The sequence below is a fragment of the Nothoprocta perdicaria genome, unplaced genomic scaffold (assembly GCF_003342845.1).
Source record: "Nothoprocta perdicaria isolate Ctin4 unplaced genomic scaffold, notPer1 scaffold_40, whole genome shotgun sequence".
Lineage (NCBI taxonomy): Eukaryota > Metazoa > Chordata > Aves > Tinamiformes > Tinamidae > Nothoprocta > Nothoprocta perdicaria.
The window spans coordinates 2,043,602-2,062,215 of NW_020455644.1; the positions used below are offsets into that span (position 1 = coordinate 2,043,602).

General features: G+C 47.5%; 1 protein-coding gene across 1 annotated transcript in view; it reads left to right on the forward strand.

The window, feature by feature from the left end:
* Positions 1 to 800: 800 nt before the first annotated feature.
* RBMS3 (RNA binding motif single stranded interacting protein 3) overlaps positions 801 to 18,614 on the forward strand; it is a gene marked incomplete at its 5' end in the record, with an annotated part of 630,487 nt that continues 612,673 nt past the window's right edge. Inside the window, one exon of the mRNA XM_026045493.1 lies at positions 801 to 1,058. Coding sequence (XP_025901278.1) covers positions 801 to 1,058 — 258 coding nt within the window. The remainder of the gene's footprint in view (positions 1,059 to 18,614) is intronic.

An 18,614-nucleotide genomic window follows, 5' to 3' on the forward strand; every position in this document is an offset into this window, starting at 1 on the left:
CAAGCGCGGGGAGCGCGGCGGGGACGCGAGGGAGGAACAGAAAAAAAAAATAAAAATAAAAAGCCACAGTCGGGTAAATGCTCGTGCCTCCTCCTCGCCACCAGCACCTTGCACAGGTCTGAAATGGCTTGTTTTGCTTTGCTGTATTGCGCTTGCCTGGGATGTGCGGAGGGGAGAGGGGGAGGGGAGGAAGGGGGAGGTTTAACTTTTACTTGACATTACCGGGTTATTGTCACTCGGGCTGCGTTAAATCCCGGCGATTTCCCCTCGCCGCCGCCCCCCTCGCCGCGCTCGCCTCCCTCCAGCCAACTTTGTTCCAAGGGGCCGCGGCCAGAAGGGCCGGTCCGGGCCTGGGACAGAGATAGCGCAAAGTCAATAACCACCCCAGCTGGGCCGGGGCCGTCACCGGCCTCCAGCCTCCGGCCTCCGGGCACCGGCCTCCGGGCACCGGCCTCCGGGCTCCAGGCTCCGGGCGGGCGAGCGGCTGCCCAGGGGCGCCTCAAGGCCACGGCGCCCAGGGCGCGCGCGCGCTCCCACCCGCGCGCCTCACACCCGCACTCACGCGCGCACTCACACCCGCACTCACGCGCTCGCTCACTCACTCACTCGCTCACTCACACCCGCTGGATACCAAAGTGTGGAGCAGCCAGAGCGGGAATTGCAGCCGCCGGATCCGTGCGGCAGCGGCGGCCGGAGCCACCATGCGAGTCACGGCCTCCTGAGGAGGGAAAGGAAGGAAGAGGGGAAAAAAAAAAGGAAAGAAAGAAACAGGGAAAAAAAAGAGAGAGAGAGAGAGAGAGAGAGAGAAAGAATCCAGGCGGGCGCTAGCGGAAAGTGTTCGCCTGCTTTTGTCTCGCCGCACAGTGAGCTGGAAGATGGAGATGGATGTTCAGGGAGTTTCTCCGTGCGCGGAGCCCATCCCCCCGGCGCCGGGCTCCGCCGCGTGCCCGCACCAGCGCCCGCCGCCGCGCGATGGGCAGCCCGCCGAGCCGGCGCCCTCGGCGGCCGAGGGCGGCCACGCGGAGCGGCGGCAGAGCAGCGACAAGGAGGACAAGAAGGTAGGTGCGAGCCGCGCCGCTCCGCGGGCGCTGGGGGCGCCGGGGCCGCCCACGCGCGGGGGGTTGCGCGAGGACACGGCGGGGCCGCCACCGGAGTTTCCCCCGCCCGGGGGTCGCGGCGGCGGCGGCTGCTGCTGGGGCTGCTGCTGTGTCATCCTCCATCGCGGCCGGGCCGGGCCGGGCCGGCGGAGCGACACGCGCGGCGCGAACGGGTCGCGTGGCCGCGAGCCCCGCGCGTGCGGCGGCCGCTTTTGTCCTCGTGGGCGCGCGCGCGGGGGCCGCCGACGTGGGCCGGGGCTGTCGCGCCAGGCGGGCGCTGCGGGCGGCGGCGGGGCGTGCGGCACGCCGAAGATAAAATAGGAATGTTTGGCTGAGACCCGCATCATGCCCGGAGCGGTGCCCCGCGGCTGACTGTAAATATCCCCGCTGCAAATGAAAAAAAGAAATGTTGCAATGCGCTGGATTCGGGCCACGTTTCATAAACTAGTTTTACTACAGTTTGGTTTTCTGCTGCGAACGCGCAGGGAGCGGGGACACAAGGAAGGAATCCAAACGGGCAGCGCAATAAATTAATGTCACAACTCTGTCCCCCGCCCGGGGCTCGTCGTGAGAAATGCAGGGGTCTCTGTGGAAAAATGCACCCCAGCACTTCGTAATTTTACCCCAAATACTTTTGGGTTTGTTCCTSGTTGGTAAAATCCCTCGTACTCTTYTAGTAAGGGGCGGCATGAAAGTCTGATCCTTTGAGCGGGGCCTGTACAGCTTAATAAGGTGGATAAAGGATTTTTATTTTTTAAAATAATAGCGGGTGCTACATGCATTAACATATGCATTATAATCGATACGGACAGGATTGCAGCTCCCTGGAGCTGATGAATATTTAATGCTGTCGTGACTGCATTTTGCTGCGCGGAGGTGAATGATTCGCGTGCGTGTGTCCGTGTGCGTGTCCGTGGTTTTTCTCCAGGCCTCTTTACAGCATATCACTTAATGGAACTTAAAAGGCGTTCTTGCACAATAATTAAAATGGAGAGTCAAGGTTGCCATTTACATAGAGAGTTGGCTCTGCCAGTGCCTGGAGCATTTAAAAACCCTGCCATCAGCACAAATTTGTGCTCAATAGCTACTTTCTGATCTGCCACACACTCTGTCTAATGTTTTACCAATGGTGGACACAAGGCGGGCAAACAGCAAGGACTGAAGGTGAATGAGTGCTAGAGAAGGCTCAATTATCTGTACTATAACTAATTAATATGTTTAGATAATCCAGGATTGCACCACTGTTTTGTTCCGTGTGTGTCAGCAATTTAGGGATGGAAAAACAAAGTGCTATTTTTTTTTCCAGTTGTAGGTGTACAAAACTAGTGATATATATATATATATTTAAATACAGTACCAGCTTCTCCAGTCTTGCCATGCTCAAAGTATTTGCAATGACTTTAGCTTATATTCTGGGGCAATGCTTGATATTTTGAACCTCTCTAATCATATGTAYGCTTTCTGGATGCTATGCTAGGGCAATTCATACTTCATATAAGTGCAAAAGTATTTTAGATATCCAGTAAGAGAGTGGCACTAGAAATATATCGAGAAGGGGAAAACCCATTGAAGTGACTGTACAAGGCAACACAATTCTGAAAAAAAAAAATCCAACCACAGAACAAAACCAAAGTATTGCTGGAAACATCATCTAAGAACTTTTTAAATGGATTGAAATAACAAAACTATTGTTTATTTGACCSCTAACTAAAAGTCAAAGGCACACTGATATATTTTAGAACTGAAGTGATCTACATGGAATTTGTAAAGAATATTAGAACTCAATTTCCTGATGTTTACATTTACTGGTATGTGAATATTCAGGTTTTAGGGTATCTCGTGATTCCCCTGTCAGGACTTGCTGTTTGTGATCGTTCTTGAATTATAAAGACCCTTATATGTATCATTGAGCTCCATTCACATGGATGGTAAAAAGAGTTTTGCGCTTGCCTAAATATAACCAAGTCAAATTCACACTGTGGTAAAGCTACTTTTTGTCATAATCTCCAAAATGACCATTGCAACATTAATTAAAGAAAGTATTTTCTTAGCTCTGTAGAATTTCAGTAGAAGGTTGCACTGTGGTGTCATTTTGTATGGATAATTTTTTTTTTCCTGGAATATATTGGTTCTTTAGCTCTTTAGCGCTTGTTTTTGACCCAGGAAAATTCTGAAACACGTATGTAACTTGAAATACCCCTCACTACCTTCAGCAGGGATGCACAYTTGCTTAAAGCTGAGCCTATGCGGAAGCACTTTTGGCACTGAGACCTAGATACCTCCCACACACCCCTGAGCACTGGGTTTCCCACCAATGAATGAGTAGGAAAATGAGGAAGACTAATTTTGTAATTTCTTAAATATACAGTTCTAGGTGCTTTAAAACATAGTTACCGTTTATGTGGGGAAAAAAATAAACAGCCGTGGTAGCAGAATGTGAGATTTTAAAGATAACTGATTCTGTACGGATCTCCTTTATGTTCTGAAAGCAGGACACCTCAGAAGATGTTTGTCAACACTCCTACGGCCTGTTCTGTTATTTTAGGCATGAGCACGTGGGTCTAGCCCTATATTCAGCGGCGCGTTGACGTTCCCCGGGGTGGCGGAGCGGGTGCGTGGGAGCGACCGTGCGGTGCGTGCTTTTATTTTCCAGACAGTGCAGCCCCTCCRCCCTCCAGAATCTGGTCCTGCATCCAGAGTTAGTCATGCAACTTTGTACCCTCTGCCCAAAGAAAGATCATTTTATTTTGTTTTCTACTGAGGGAAGTCTCTATGTACCTGAGGTTTTCCAAGCCTGCACGACTGATTTAGGAGCACGCTCAGCTCTCACTTTATACCTACATTCCAGATAGGAGAACCCCTGTGAAACAGCTCCAAGGTGAAGAACSCTCTGCATATTTACATGGAAATGAGCACACCAAGGTTACAGCAACAGCAAGCCTGTCTGGGCTGGGTACACGGTATTCAAGTGCAAAAGCCAGTTTTGGGTGTTTGATATAAGAGGTCTGAAGTGTTTTATGGGCTTATTTGGATGTCATTTCCTGGAATGCTCTTCTGTCATATTGCTRTGTGAGAGTGGTACCCAGGTGTGCAGGCTCTCAGAGGCGAAAACCTGAGTGCGTTGGGGGAAGGCACTTGGTATTGACTGGGGAATTCTGTTCTGCTCTACATGTGATCTGCATCAAAGCTGATTGACAGAATCCAAAAGCCTTCTGCTAGTACATTTGTGCTATTGCTGCCAGCTGTAAGGGGATGGGTCACRCGTCCCCCATGAGGAGTAGGTGAGGAAGAGGGGAAGCATCTTCAGGGGATTATTTTTTATTTTTTTTGTAATTATTTCTTTTATGTGTTTCATTTGGCCTTGAAAAATGTTGCTCTGTGTTTATGTTTAGAGAAGACATAGTCTAGGAAATGCAATTTATGCTTTGAGGAGAGGGTGGGAACTTCCATTTCAGGGAGAGGTCATTCCCAAGTCAGCTCAGGTGGCCTTACCTTCCTGTAGGCTGTTCCACGGTGCATGGGAGAGCATTTCTCAAGCACTCCTCATCCTGGAGATTTAGATTGTTTTTTTCAGATAGCCTGGACCCAGCCCATTGAGCACCGTGAAACTAAGAGCCAAGAGCCGAACGTGAAACCAGCAAGGGATAAGGGCAGCTGGGACATAGGACTGCGGCAGGCAGCGCTGCCCGGTGCTGGTGGCGGTAGCTGCTCCTGGTGAGGAGGTGAAGCGGGGCAGTGTGCGAGTTCCCCGGGCTGGAGGCTGCCGAGGTGTGTGCCAGCCTGAGTGCCATGGCCAGGCCGCTGCCTGGTGCCCCTCGGCCACCCCGCGGTGGCAGGAGGTTTGACTTGTGCCTGTGGCTATGCCGAGTGTCACACAAATGCCAGTGCATCTTGAAAGCGAGGGTGGAGATGATGAATAATGTCTATCTAACTCAYTGCTCGGAACCTTTCAGAAATGCTGCCTCAGCCCAGCAGCATCACTCCGTCTTCTCCGGGTCCAGTTTTACCCATCTATTTAAAGCCTCACTTTCCTGTGCCRTGGGCCATCTTGATCTTGGTATTGATCTGCAGGGTTCTGTGTCTTGCTGAGGACAAGGTCTGAGGCAAACTTGTCTCAGCAGTGTTTGTCCCGAGCTCCCAGTTGGCTGCGTGGTGGGTCTGTCCCCCTGCCGTGGGCCCCGGCTCTCATTCCAAAGTTGTTCCCACAGCAGCTGCCAGGTGCCTGACACGGAACGGTTCGGTCCTGTGTGTTATTTGCCCTTGCAGGCCACAARCTGGGCTGTGAATGTGCCTTGGTGAGCTGATCCCAGGGGCTGCCTGCTCTAAGAATTAAAATATATGGTTTGGGACTTGAAAAAAAAAAGAGGAAATTCACTGTGGACTTGGAGCCTTGCTTTTCTGGCAGGTCTTCTTTTGCATTTCCGTGTATTTGATGTGCTCTGCCACTCACTTTGCTTGCCTTCTAGTGAGAGAATCCTTAGATGAACCTAGGATTGTGCCCTTACTACAAAAATAACTGGAGGAGAAGAGATGGGAAAAAGAGAGAGAAAATGAAAGACAGAGAGAAAGAAATTGTTAGCATCTCAGCTGCAGGCAAGACTAATAAACTCACATTTTATTAGACATCAGAGAATCCACAAGGGTAAGAGCTATTGGAAATTAAGCCTCATAATTTTTCTAGCTGCAGAATTCCTTTTTATCTCAGATACTGAAGATTTCTTTCACTGACATGTGAAATGATGTTACCTTCAGTAGAATAAATATGCATTTAAAAGTCTTCGAGTGGTGTGTTTAGAATTCAGGACTGAGAGAATGACAYCCAGTACTGTTTTTATGTTAGCGTTCAAGCAGAAGTTAGCAGTTAAAAAGAACAGGAATTGACTTCTGGGCTTTACCAATTTGGATAAAAAGCCAACATACATGGTAGACTGTTTCTTTAAAGTTTTATCCAATATTACGACTTTGTAAAGAAGAATACACTATTTAAAATGCTACCCGCCTTAAATAAACCACGGGAGAAATGTTTTGGCAAAAAGTGAACAGCTTTTTAAATTTTTTGACCAAGTGATCAATAGGTGGATGAAGCTTGAAAACTGATCACACTCTGAATGGCTCCAGCGATAAACACAGAAATATTCATTGCAATGTGGAGATTTCCAAAGAAGTAAGTGCTGCGATGGTTATTGCAAAGCGAAATGAAGTGTATATGGGGTTATTATATAATAAACCGAGAGACATAAACAACGGGCGTCGCATATGGGAAGGAAACGCATTTTGGAGCCATGGGAAGCAGAACCACAAGCTTTGCGTGCAGGGGACACATGACGGGTGGAAGGCAGCTCCGTGTCGGGGCAAGACGCGGCGTTGAAAGGGGCAGCGTTGTCCACTTGGGAGCTGCGTGGCCGGCCTGGGACAACCTCCGTGCCAGGGCAGTGCTCGGCCATTCCCCGCTCCCGCGCACCCGTGTCCCAGTGCCTGCCTGGGCTCGGGTGCCCGCAAGTAGCGAACGTGGCGCTTCGCTTTGCACCGGGGCGCGYGATGGAGCCGCAGCAGAGCAGTGCCTGTGTCGTTGCACGCTGCTGCCAGCCTTTGCCACACGCTGCCAGGGTTTTGGGAGCAGCCCTGTGTGTGGCACTAGCTCGTGGCTTGCGTGTCCTCGGGCCAGCGTGGTGCATCTTCATCTCCCGGCGGAGGGCTGACCTAGCTGCCCGGCGCCACAAACCAAGTTTCTCGGTGTGGGCCCCGATGCCATGTTTGCCTGGTTCCAGATCCGTCGGGATCCGGCTGCGCTGTGCTTGGCCGTGGCCAAGGCGCTCGCATCGCCGCTCTGGTTATTTCCCAGCGCTTTGCACTGGGTGGATTTCGGCACTGCCTGCCTGCCAGGAGCAATTATCCAGGAAGGGCAGAACAATTTGCACAGTCTACGTAGCATTATTAGTTTCTAACAACCTGTTTCTCGGAAAATACCCGAAGAATGAAGAAAATGAGATCACAGCTGTATACAGAAAAAAATGACAACAAGAGCAGCAATAATTTGTGTGAAAATAGTGCTCAGATCAGGTGCCAGTGTGATAACTAAATAGGTAATAAAATAAAAAGGACAGACCTGAAAGATAATAAAAATAATAAGGATTCTACAATTTTTATTTCCTTCCTCACTCCTTATCCTTCCTCCCTGGCTCTGAAGTTCTTCTCTGTCTATAATGAAAACTTTCTTGTTTCATTTACTCTCATTGCCTTTTGCTCTATAGGGAAAATATGAATTGTTCCAGAAACTATAGTAACCAGTGCATTTTAACTGGAATAAAACAAGACACAATTTGGCTCGTAGTAGGGGCAAGGACAGTCATGTATAAAATTCTGTTAGACAGCCATGATTTACGAGAAAAAGTGTAATTCTTCCATGCSTAATGGCTTCTGCCATGTGTTGAAATAGAGCTGTTATTTTCATTATACATTCTATTAAGTGAAGACCAATCTTGTTATGGAAGCACAGTAGAAATGGTTTCCTTGACTGAAAAAAACCCAAGTGTTGGGTGGATAAAAATTGCAGACTTGGGCCCTATTTGGTTAATATATTTACTATTGCTTGRCTCCTGAGTTGACTCCTTGGCACTCTTCGGCCTACAGCGTCAGGTACCTGCCCCAACAGGTACCTGCCTGCGGTGGGCGAGTGATCGACAACTGAGAACACTGCAGAAGTGAGAGAAGGAGCGTGTCCATGCTCAGGTCTGTAAACATGGACTGGAGAGTGAAGGTAAAAAACAGTGTGAAACCTCTGCCTTTTTGGGTAAGCGTAGGGTCTCYGCTAATTGATCCAGCAACTGCCCCAAGCCTCATTGATGCCTCCTCTAAGCGCTCTTAACTAATGGCCCTTGTCTCACTGAGGTCTGTGTTAGCTCTATACTCACTGCCAACAGCCTCCAGCAGAACAGCTCTCTTTGGATCCAAACTGCACAAGATTGACACAAAAAGTCTTTCTACACAGGGAGTTRAAGGGTAAGTATCTGGCAAAAGGCAGTTGTTACAGCTAATTGCATTTACTAATAGTATGGTAGAGAAGATAAGCGTTGTGTTTTGCTGAGGATTCAAAAGTGTTACCTGACTTTCTAAAGGAAGATGCCGTGAGAGTTGGGAGGATAACTCTGAGTCCAGCCCGCACGTTAGCAGGGGGTATGGTGTAAAACAGTAACTTCTGCTCGAAAGGTGAATTCAGAGTGAAAGAGAGCGGCACAGAGGGTAGAGACGAGGCAAGGGAGTCCTTGCTGGAAAGCTAATTGGAAACAGCAACTATTGAGTAGGACTGGAAGGAAGGGGTTTGTAAGGTTCGTATTTGGAAATGAAAGAGCTTTATGAAGTGTGTATTGGGTCCATGTGGGCTGAGGGTGCACGCGCAGGGTCTGGGGGCGTTTGCGAAATGCCTACCTAGGCTTCCCGGGTGTGATGCTGTGCCCCATTAGCCTTGTTAACTTTATGGAGTGTGCTTCGAGGCCATGCAGACTGCCCCAAGTATGTGAAAGCCACTTCTCATAACTAACTGGCACCCTCTCTCCCACCTATTGCTTCATATCTAATAAAAGGCAACCATAAGTCCGTGCCAAAGACAACAGATAGAAAAGTATTTATGTTTGTTGGGTTTGAGATATGACCTAGAGCTATGCTATGAACTAGAAAGGGTATTACAAAGTATCTGAGTGAAGCAGTCCCTATTCTTTGTGATGTTTTATTTCACTCATGGCTCCCATATGATGTGCTCCAGACTAAATTTTCCCTGACCTGGGAAGTGATTTCCAGAAGATCTGTCCAGTTTTACAGAAATGAGAAGCGTGTGCGTGCATCTGAGCAAACTGATTTATAACTGCAAGCACRTTTTGACTTTTCCACGTCCGTGTGGAAATTTTGAAGTGAAAAGGGACTTCTGCCTTGAACATAGCAGCCCCACATGCCCCGTGGTGCCTGTCCATGCAGTTATTCCACGGCCCTGGCGGTGGCGGCAGGGCAGCSGCGGCATTGCTGGCTTGACCTCCAGGACAGGTCTTCACGGCTGGTGCAGCCACCAAAGTGCGTTCAAGTGTGCCTGTTSTGCACTGGGGGCGGTTTTTGATTCAATGGAGAACACTTAAGTTTGGAGGAGGTCATGAATATGTTTCTCGAGGGAGAAGGGAGGAAACAGGCAAGTTTAATGGGAAAGCAAGCCCTGGGTTTCCAGAGCCCAAGGGGAGGAAGCCAGTTACAAAGGCTCTGACATTGATCCTGGAGCTGAGTTACGCTGCCTCCTCATAAAGGAGGTGTTAACGTGATGGAGCTTTGCTGTCACCTGCTGTTGTGGTTTTATACGGAGAGCAGCCCTGGCTGGACCTTCAAATGAGACCCGAATGTGCCACTTGCTGCACATGTCAAGAGGACACAGTCCTGGGGGAAGATAAATAAATGATGCTTTGCTTGCAGGAGGAGTCGTGTGGAGGCTAGAAAGTCAGAGGCGATCAAGTTCGGAGTGGCTCAGGGAGTCTTAACAAGAAGGACTGGCAGTGCTGCTCCCCCAGATCTGCATCACTTGGGTGGAAGAGCAAAGCTTGGGCTCCTCCATCTGTCCTGCTCTGTGCAGAACGTGTTGTGGGAGCCCCACCAGCTTCCCTCAACCCTGTTGAGGCAGGGTTATATCAACAGCCCAATTGCAACGATTGCCCAGTTGCATCATTGCACGTGCTGTTGTGTGCAGAATTCTTACCAAGGTCCTTCTCAGAAATGAGAAACTGGTGCATCATAATTGTGCCAAACTGCCCCTGCTTTAGAGCTAGACCTACAGCCTCCCCCAGCACGTTAACAGGTCGGTCACACTGTTCCAGGGACTGTGGCTTTATTGCTGTTCCTATATATGTCACCTGTGTAGTTTGCCACTGCAGTGAAAGCCCAGGAAATGGTGACGCTGCAGTGCCAGCTTGCGTTTCCAAAGTGCCTCCTTATTCATACGTTAACATCCCATGGGAATAACTGGATGAGACAACAGCCATGAAAAGTAGATAATCTGAGATAGCAGGCACTTACCTATTGCAAACTGTACATTACTATTAAGAACTAGAAGGAGGACGCTGTGAAACCACAGCTAACAAGTGCCAAAGCTTTGCTTTACTCTCTTGAGCTGATACAAGTGACCTGTTTCTAACCCACACCAAGGAAAATTAGAGGTAGGTCTTGAGGGTGYCACGTCTGTCATAGGTAGAGCCTGTGCAGTTTTTTAAATGCAGGTCAGGACAGTGGCATCTGCCGGCACACGGTTCTGTAGTATCAAGAAAATCAGTAGTGTGGGCATGTGTTGTACTTCTTGCCTTGTCCTGCCTCCTGGATTCCCCTCAAATCCCATGGCAGAGACTGTCACAGCTCCCCTGGAGAGCATGAGATGAGTTGGGAGGTGAGTTGCCAAATGGTGAGTGCAGAAATGCAGCGCACACCCAGCTACTGGTTGCACAAGCAGAAATGTACCTAGTCTGTGCAGTAGAGGCAGAAAGCGCTAAGTTCTGCTTCCAGCCAACTTCTGTTATATAGTAATGGTACCTTAAAGGAGAAACAAAAAGCCCAGTGCAACAATAGACAGGAATAATAAAATATTTACARGGCAAAACAATAGAAACTATGTGAATGGAATCTAGCAGTAAATTTTGGGGGCAAAGGTAAGGCAAAAAGGAAGCAGATAGTTTATCCTCCCTCTTCCTCTGCCGTTAGGTTCGCAGGATCTGCTTGGATAGCAGGTCACTGCATGCTCTGAAGGGCCTTGAGGGGCTTTCACCATAGGTGATRGGCCACGAGGGCAGCCAGAGTGCTACCTCTGACCTGTGTGGCCTTGAAGTGTCCCTTTCCCGATCTCCTTTGGACACAGTGTTGGTGTGTGTGGCAGGCGATGCTAACAATATTTGTAGTACTGAGATCTAATTTTTGACTTTACAAGTAAGCTAAGGACGGGCTTTGTGTCCTGGCAAATGAGGTTCATGACTTTCTCAGAGGCTAGAGAGTTATATTTTACTCTATTGAAATGATTTATGACCRAGTAAAGCTCATGTGGCTGTGAGTAGAAACTATACAGGAGAGGGGAGTTACAGCTTGTTAAAAATAATCCAGAGAAAGGTGGATTAGTGGGATCAGATGAGGTAGTCAGCTGTGCATTGTCAGGGCCTCACAGTTTAAAGGGTTCTTATTTTTATACGTGTGCCCGAAGGGCATGGTAGAGCTGAAAGGGGAGCTGGAAGTCACTTCTCCGTGCTTAGCTCTTTGGGGTTGTAAAAGAACTCCTTTGCCTGGTGTAATTTGGGAATAATTTTCACGTTTGAAGAAAAAGGAGGGAAGGAATATGGACAGGTTGCAGTCTGAAATAAACTTGGGAGGTATTAAGAGTAATAAATTAACAATTAATTTAGAAGTAGCAAATCTACTARGCATGCATAGTTCAAATGTTGCTGTATTTCACATACAAGCCAGAAACTCCCTTGACAAGATTTTGTTTGGGATAAGGAATTATCCTGTCTTGGGGCAGGAGAATGCTGTAGATCATCCACTTCATTCTTTTATGATCCTGTGGCGAAAAATGCTTTGATGCTTTTTAAAATGAAACCATCATCTACATAGAGTTGAAAGCTGCACTCAAGCTCCAAGAACTGTTTTGAATTACCCCCAAATTGCGTAAGATGAATGCAGCTGCAAATAAAAGTACTCCTGGGGGTCTCCCGGCCTCGTGTGAACACTTGCAGAATCAGATCCTGCGATTTGGAGCTTTTGGGGGGAAATACCACCTCTTGCTCTGTATTTAAACACTGCTGCTGCAGTGAGGCCTGTATGCTTAAGTGCACGTGTGATGAAAAGAGTAATATTGAAACAGTGTAAAATTGTATTTCACACTATATCAAAGAACAGTCTTAGAGCTTTGTGGAAAAAGTATGCTATGAAAGTGATAGCCTGAAAGACTATATCTAACTGGGATCTATTCATTTTAGTTAATAGTTCATGTAAAGTGCTAGTGTAATAATTGACCAAGGGTCTGAAGGACTTTGAAAAATAAAGGATATTTTGAAGTTGAAACTCAGCAAAACTGCATTTTCTTAAGATGATATGTTTAAAGAGACAGTCCATTATAATAGGTGTTGAAAATTCAAAGTTCTCTCTTGTTTTCCATGTAGAAGGGCTGCTTGGTGCTGTCAAGTGCTGCTATGGCGGGGTTAGCCCGTGCAGTCTGTTTATGAGGGTATGGTGCTTCATCCTCTCACTCCTGCAGGAGCCTGAGTTTGAAGGGTAACACACCTGTAACAGATCCAAGTTATTTTTTTTTTGTCAGCAGCTGATGGTGACGCTCTTCAGAAAGGGCGGAATTCTCAAAACTGCACATGCATTTGTCAACAGAGCCCGAGCGGGCAAGACAACAGTTCAGGCCCATTCCGCGTTCATTTTCCCCCTCTTTTGTGCCAGGGCACAACTTGCCCTCCTGTCAGCTATTTCAGCCAAGTGTCAGCTCTTTTATAATTGCTGCGGCATGTCAGCCCCTTCCAAATCACCGGATTTGATTGGRGATGTGTGCGGCATCGCATGCGTGTCGGGATGCGGGATGCGGCGCTGCTCCGTCCCGGTGCAGTTGGCACCGGGCAGAGGGAGCACGAAGCCCCGTGTGCCTGGCAGCCTCACACATCTAATCCCTTCCTTCCTTCCTTGCTTGGGTATTTAGCCAGCCGGGATATCTACTCCGGAGATACCGTGCCATCTCCGTGGGGATTTGTTCCTGGGAAGGAACGGCTGCGGAAGCAAGGGAGTCCGTTTGTCGTGGTGCCGGGTTAACCTCGTCGCGGCGATTGTGATTAGTTAAAACCGCAGCAATGACCTTGGTTCCCGCTGTGGCTGGCGGCGGGGAGGTGAGCGGCCAAGGCCTTGCCCATGGCGAACGCTGTGCTCCCCGTGGCCGCGCGCCAGCGCTGGGCCTGCCTCGGCCTGGTGCCGGCGCCCTCCCGCCATGCGGAGCCTGCGCTGCCTTCTCTCCCGCTTGGGCGCGAGCTCGTGCACTGGGAGCTGCCGATGGGCTGAGCCGAGTCTTTCCCAGCGCTGGGTGAATGCGCCGGCAAAAATGCTCAGCCTTTCCCCAAAACTGTGCCCAGAAGGGATATGCGACTGTGGAGGGGAGGCCTCGTGAGCCATGTGCCCGCTGGGTGGCTGCTCCTCTGAAATATCAGCCCAAGGGTTTGGCTTTGGGGGGTGTCTGTGCACCCCACGGCGCTGCCCCTCACGGCGGGAGTCACAGGCACCACGGCGGCGGGTGGGTGTTCTCCTGCCTTGCTTCATTATAATCAAATAAGGCAACGTATGCAATGGGCAGAGTCTATTTGCATGAGAATTTGTATGCCTGTACAGCAGATCTGAACATGGAAAATTGCTAGATTTCAACTTGATGGCTTGTATATTTGATTTTTAGAATTACTTCTTTCTTTGTCGCCTTCTGTAAGTTTTTGTTGCAAAATAATATCTCTGAGCTCCTTCTGAAATGCTCAAGCATTTTGTACTCTGGTAGGTAAATATGTTGTCTTCTATTGAAAAACACTTTTTTTTTCCAATCCACTTGCAGCTTTTCAATAAATTTGATTTTTTTTCCCTCTATCAAATAGATTATTATAATTTGAGCAATGAATACTATCATCAAGAAATAGAATGCATTTAACAGCCATAATTTAAAATCGTTTATTGAACGGGCAAAATGGTATGTGTGTGTAAAAGCTAGTTTTCATCGGATTTGTGCATGCTGCTAAGTCTTGGAATGAACATGCAAATATCCTTTATTTACACTCTTGTATTTGCCATTTTCAGAATTATTTTTATAGTAGTTTTGACTATATTCCTGGTGTGTTCTGTGTACAGTGAGGCAGCTCACTGTGGCTAAGTTAAAACCTACAGTTTAATTGCAGTTTGAGTTGCTTAGGCCATGAATTATCTCCTGTAAATAGCGATGCTGTCATGATAAAACCCCGTTAAGATAACTCTGGAACAAATCCCTGTGCTGCCCATGAAAACTATTCCAAAAGGTTTGCTCCCTGCTCTGCATGGGGGCTTCGTGAAGTTCAGGATAATGGAGATTACTGCAATTGAAGGGTCTCTTGAAATAAACTTTTTTTTTCCAAAGCTGTCTGAATTCTTGTGAGTATCAGAAACCGGCTACGACCAACAGACCACGTTAGTTTGCTCTGTTTTAAGTAAAGGTGTGATCTTAGACTGGCTTAATGAATCTGGTGCAAAACCCTGTGTGGATACACTTAATTCCCTTAAATCTAGCTTATACAAATTTAATATGCAGAGGTAATTTATAGCTTATATATATATATAAGCTAAGCTAACAGAGCAAGTTTTTAACTGTTTACCTAAACCAGTTTTTAAACAGACATGGAGAAAGTTTCATATAGAGCAGGATGGAGAAGCCTGGGATTGTTTACCTTGGAGACGAGATGAATCAGATGAATCAGAAGTGAAATGATAAAAGGTTACAGATAATGAAGGCATAGAGTCTGTGGAGCAAGAAATCCTATTCTACCATCAGCGAAGGACAAGCAATACTCAGTGAAGCTTAAAAGAGACAAATTCCAAAGTAAATAGAAATGTTCTTCCACACGGTGAACTGGCGACTCGCAAGGTAGCTCTGAGACCAGGAATTTAACGGGAATCCAGGATGAGCAGAGCTGTGCTCAGGGGGAGGTTTGGTCTTGGCTTCGCAGCAGCGGGAGATGACGGTGAGGACATGAGCACCATGCGAGCTCAGCACCAACGCAGCCCCCTCCCTGTTCAGATAGATAAGGAGCATCCTGTTGCAAYGGTAGGGATTAAAAAAGCAAAGAATGGCAGGAAAATGTAAAACCCTGTGTAGTTCATCCACAGGTTTGCTGTTAGCGAGGTCAAGAGAGAATGAAGGGCTTTTTTTCTCTACTGTTTCCTCCTCCCCTCGTCAGACTCTTCCTTGTGCACCGCTTGGGGTACTGCCCCATCAGGGCCAGGCGACTGGTGGTGGAATAGGTGGGTAGCCGAGAGAGGAAGATTTTCCCAAGATTTTCCATCTGAAACCTTTCACGTTGTGATTTCAGTGAATCAAAGACAGGTTCTCACAGCCCTTTCCGGAACAATGGCGCACTGAAGAGGAGCCTGGTCCTTGAAGACTTGGGTTGCAGAGTAGCCCAGTGTCCCTGCACTTCCACACATACTCTGTGGAGCTACCAGGGTTGGAAAGCTTCAAAGTGCCAGCTGTGCATGGACCTCTTAGGTCCAAAAAGAAATTTCCAAAGCAGAGTTAGCTGCACTGGGGAAGCAACTTCTTCTAAAGAGGTGTAGCAGTAGATACAGCAGTGCATTTCCTTTCCCAGCTCGTGTTTATGGCCATTCCCCCTGGAAGGAAGGCTCTCTTGGGGCCATTAGCTCCATCTGAGGCAAAGGCCTTGCTTTGCTTGGCACTCAGCATGGCAGCATGGGCCTTCGAGCYTGCATTGAAAAGCCAGGCCTTGTAACTGAAAGTTGCTCTTAATTTATTTCTCCATGGAGAGGCACGTGCAGCAAACACTGATGAGTGCTAGGACACTGGTAAAACCAATGTAGAAGAAAACTGTGCAAGGCAAGGAAAGGGAACACTAAAAAATGTCAGTGAAGAAATAAAGCAAAGGTGATAGAGAGTTGACTGCACAACCACTGTCGGTGTTTCTTATGGCTTCTTATCAGCCATAAGTTTCAAATAAATAACATTAATACTGAGACTTTTGTGCATGTATATAAATGCAGTTTATAGAGGGAATGAGAGTTACAGAAAACCCTTTTCTGATACATTCCTATTGCACATTTTTTGAAATATTGTATGTGCACTAAAATGTATGGTACGTGTCAGTGTATGTCTTGTATCTAGATGTGCTGTTATGAAGGCATTAAAATAACCCATTTAGAATAATATGCTATTGGACTGCTTTAATTCTGTGTCTAAGCCTAAAATTTCTGCTGTAACATAGTTATTTTTATGTAAATAGAGAAGTTTGGATTGTAAAGTAAATCATTTCCATTCCATATTCAGCGACTGAACTATATTTCTTTTTGACACTTCTGCAAAATGTGTTACACAGGATTAGTAAAGAAATCACTCACTGGCGCTTTTATATTTAATTTCACACGGCTGTGTTAACTGAAAGAGGCAGCACTATGTTAGAAATACAGTTTTTTCTTTTTTGGAGAGGAGGATGTTACCTATAATTTGCTTACTCGTGGTTATTGGTTGTTACRGGGAACACTAACATTTGGAAGTAAAATTAATATAGTTGAGATCCATTAAGCAGAGAAAATAAAAGAGAAAAATAAGTGTGTTCCAGTGAAGAAGCCCTTCGCAGGTAATAATATGGTGCGTGCCATTTTTCAGCCGCTGCAGTGTGAACGAGGTAATTGGAAAATGCCCACGTTTCCCCGCTCCCAGGGATACTAATAAGCGTCGTTGGGATACRAGCGCCGCGTACGAGGGCCTTCCCGATGCCGCCGGTGCGACGGCAGGGCCGTCACGAGGGATTTCACCCTCCTTCCTTAGAGCACGAGGCCAGGTGGAAGGGCCTCCTCAGCAGCAAGGTGGCCGCTTACCGCTCCTCTTCCCTCTCATTGGAAATGAGAATCAATGGGAGTCATTTATAAAGCTTGTCCGGAGCCGTGATTCCCTGCTTAAATGACATCCTCTGCCTACGGCACTGTAATTGCAGTCGCGTTGGTGCCGTCTGATCGTAACGGGACGCGGGACTTAATGAAGCATATGGTGCCTTGTTTGCACTGGCTGCCACATAGACCCGAGTAGGTTATTTCTCTGATGGGAACTTTATCTGCTTTGACCTTTAGTTAGCCGGGGATTTGAGTGAAGTATCGCCCTCTCTGAAATTAGGTGCTTGAGGAAAACATTTTGTGGGCCCGTGTAACAGTTCATCTGTGCTCCGATGGCAATTAATGTCTGTGTAAGTAAACTTTCTATTTTAAAGGTCATTAATTTTCTTTACAGGGTGCAGCTCAGAGAGCGTACTCCTGAAATAATTAGGTGCTAGAGGGATTGATTTATGAGGGAGGATTAAAAAGACTAAAAATATAAAGAGTAGCTAAATGATGACCAGGAAGGGCTGAAGATAACTCTGCCTCTTTATGTTTTTGTTTGCACATTGCATATGGGTGAAATTCTTCAGATTTGATTACAAGAAAGTCTTACCAATTCTCTCTAGTCTTACAGTCCAAAGGCCTTAACTACCTAAATCCTTCAAACTTGAGTAGGAGCGCAGTTTTATTTTACCCTGGGAGTTTCCCCCTGCAGACAGACCGACTGGGTGGGCTCTGCTTGCAGGCTGGTCCATGCAGAGGGTGCTTGTTGGGTGCAGCGCAGCTGGGAGCTGCATCGTTCTCTGAGCCCACAGCGGGGTTTGAGGTACGGAGCTGCTGTTCRCTGCTCTGCTAGGGTGTTGCGTGACTATGTGAGGAGATGGCTTTTTCCTCTCTCACAAAATGATCCTGCTTTAGGCTGTGCTTTACGCCAGCACTAACTCAGCCTCCCTTAAGTCACCTGTCCTGCAGTTGCGTTGGCTTTACAGCTGTGCAAGGGGCAGGCTTGGTTTCATTACCCTGGTGCAGACTATGCCAACGTGAACGAGGGTTTGTAGGATGGACGCGTTTCTCACTGATGAGGCTGACTTGCAGCAGTAATTCCTCTTACAGATCTGTTTTGGATTTGGCTTCTTCAGTTGGCAGCACAATTAGTTCTGCAGCATCTGGAGAATGATTGTGCATCGAACGTTAGCAGCGTAAGAAGCCTTATAATAGCACGGTGCTTGGCTGTAGCAGTGCCTGCTCTTTATGGGGGCTTCCAAAACGTGAAAAGATCTTGCCCAATGATCACAATCTAAATGATCAGTAGCTCACCAAAATTCAGAAATTAGCTGTTGTTGCCAGCCAGATGCACAGAGAATATTTGAAGCATGGCTCAGAGTACTTCAGTTAGGAATTGCTGATGAGAATCCAACCCAGTGAACAACAAATTTAATGGAAAGGCCTTTTTAACAGAGGGATGAGGATCTAGCCTGTAACTCATGAGCGGTGGAACTTCTTGCTTCTGTTTCAACGTTRTAAAGCTCCATTTCTGTTGGGTGTTGGGTGTCTTCTGGTCCAGAACTGARTGTTGCCTGTTAAACACGATGGGACAGTGTCAACTTTGTGAGGAAACCATGTGAGAAACTGTGCAGGAGAAAGCAGTGTTTTCTTTGGCAGTTAAAAAAGAGGTATCTGTTTGAACCTGCCTAGAAGCTGAAGTGTGAGAAACACAGAGTGAAGCTGATCAGGAGCACAGGGGAGAAGCTGGAGCTGAGGCTTGGTGAAGATSCTCCATTGCCTGGCTCCTTTTGTGCTTGTGGTGGTCTTGTGGGGATGGGGCTGTCTGTGCATGTGACAAAAGACTTGGTGCAGAATGGCCGAGAGGACAGTTCAGTGCCACCTGTGAACCACAGCAATAGGTACTGA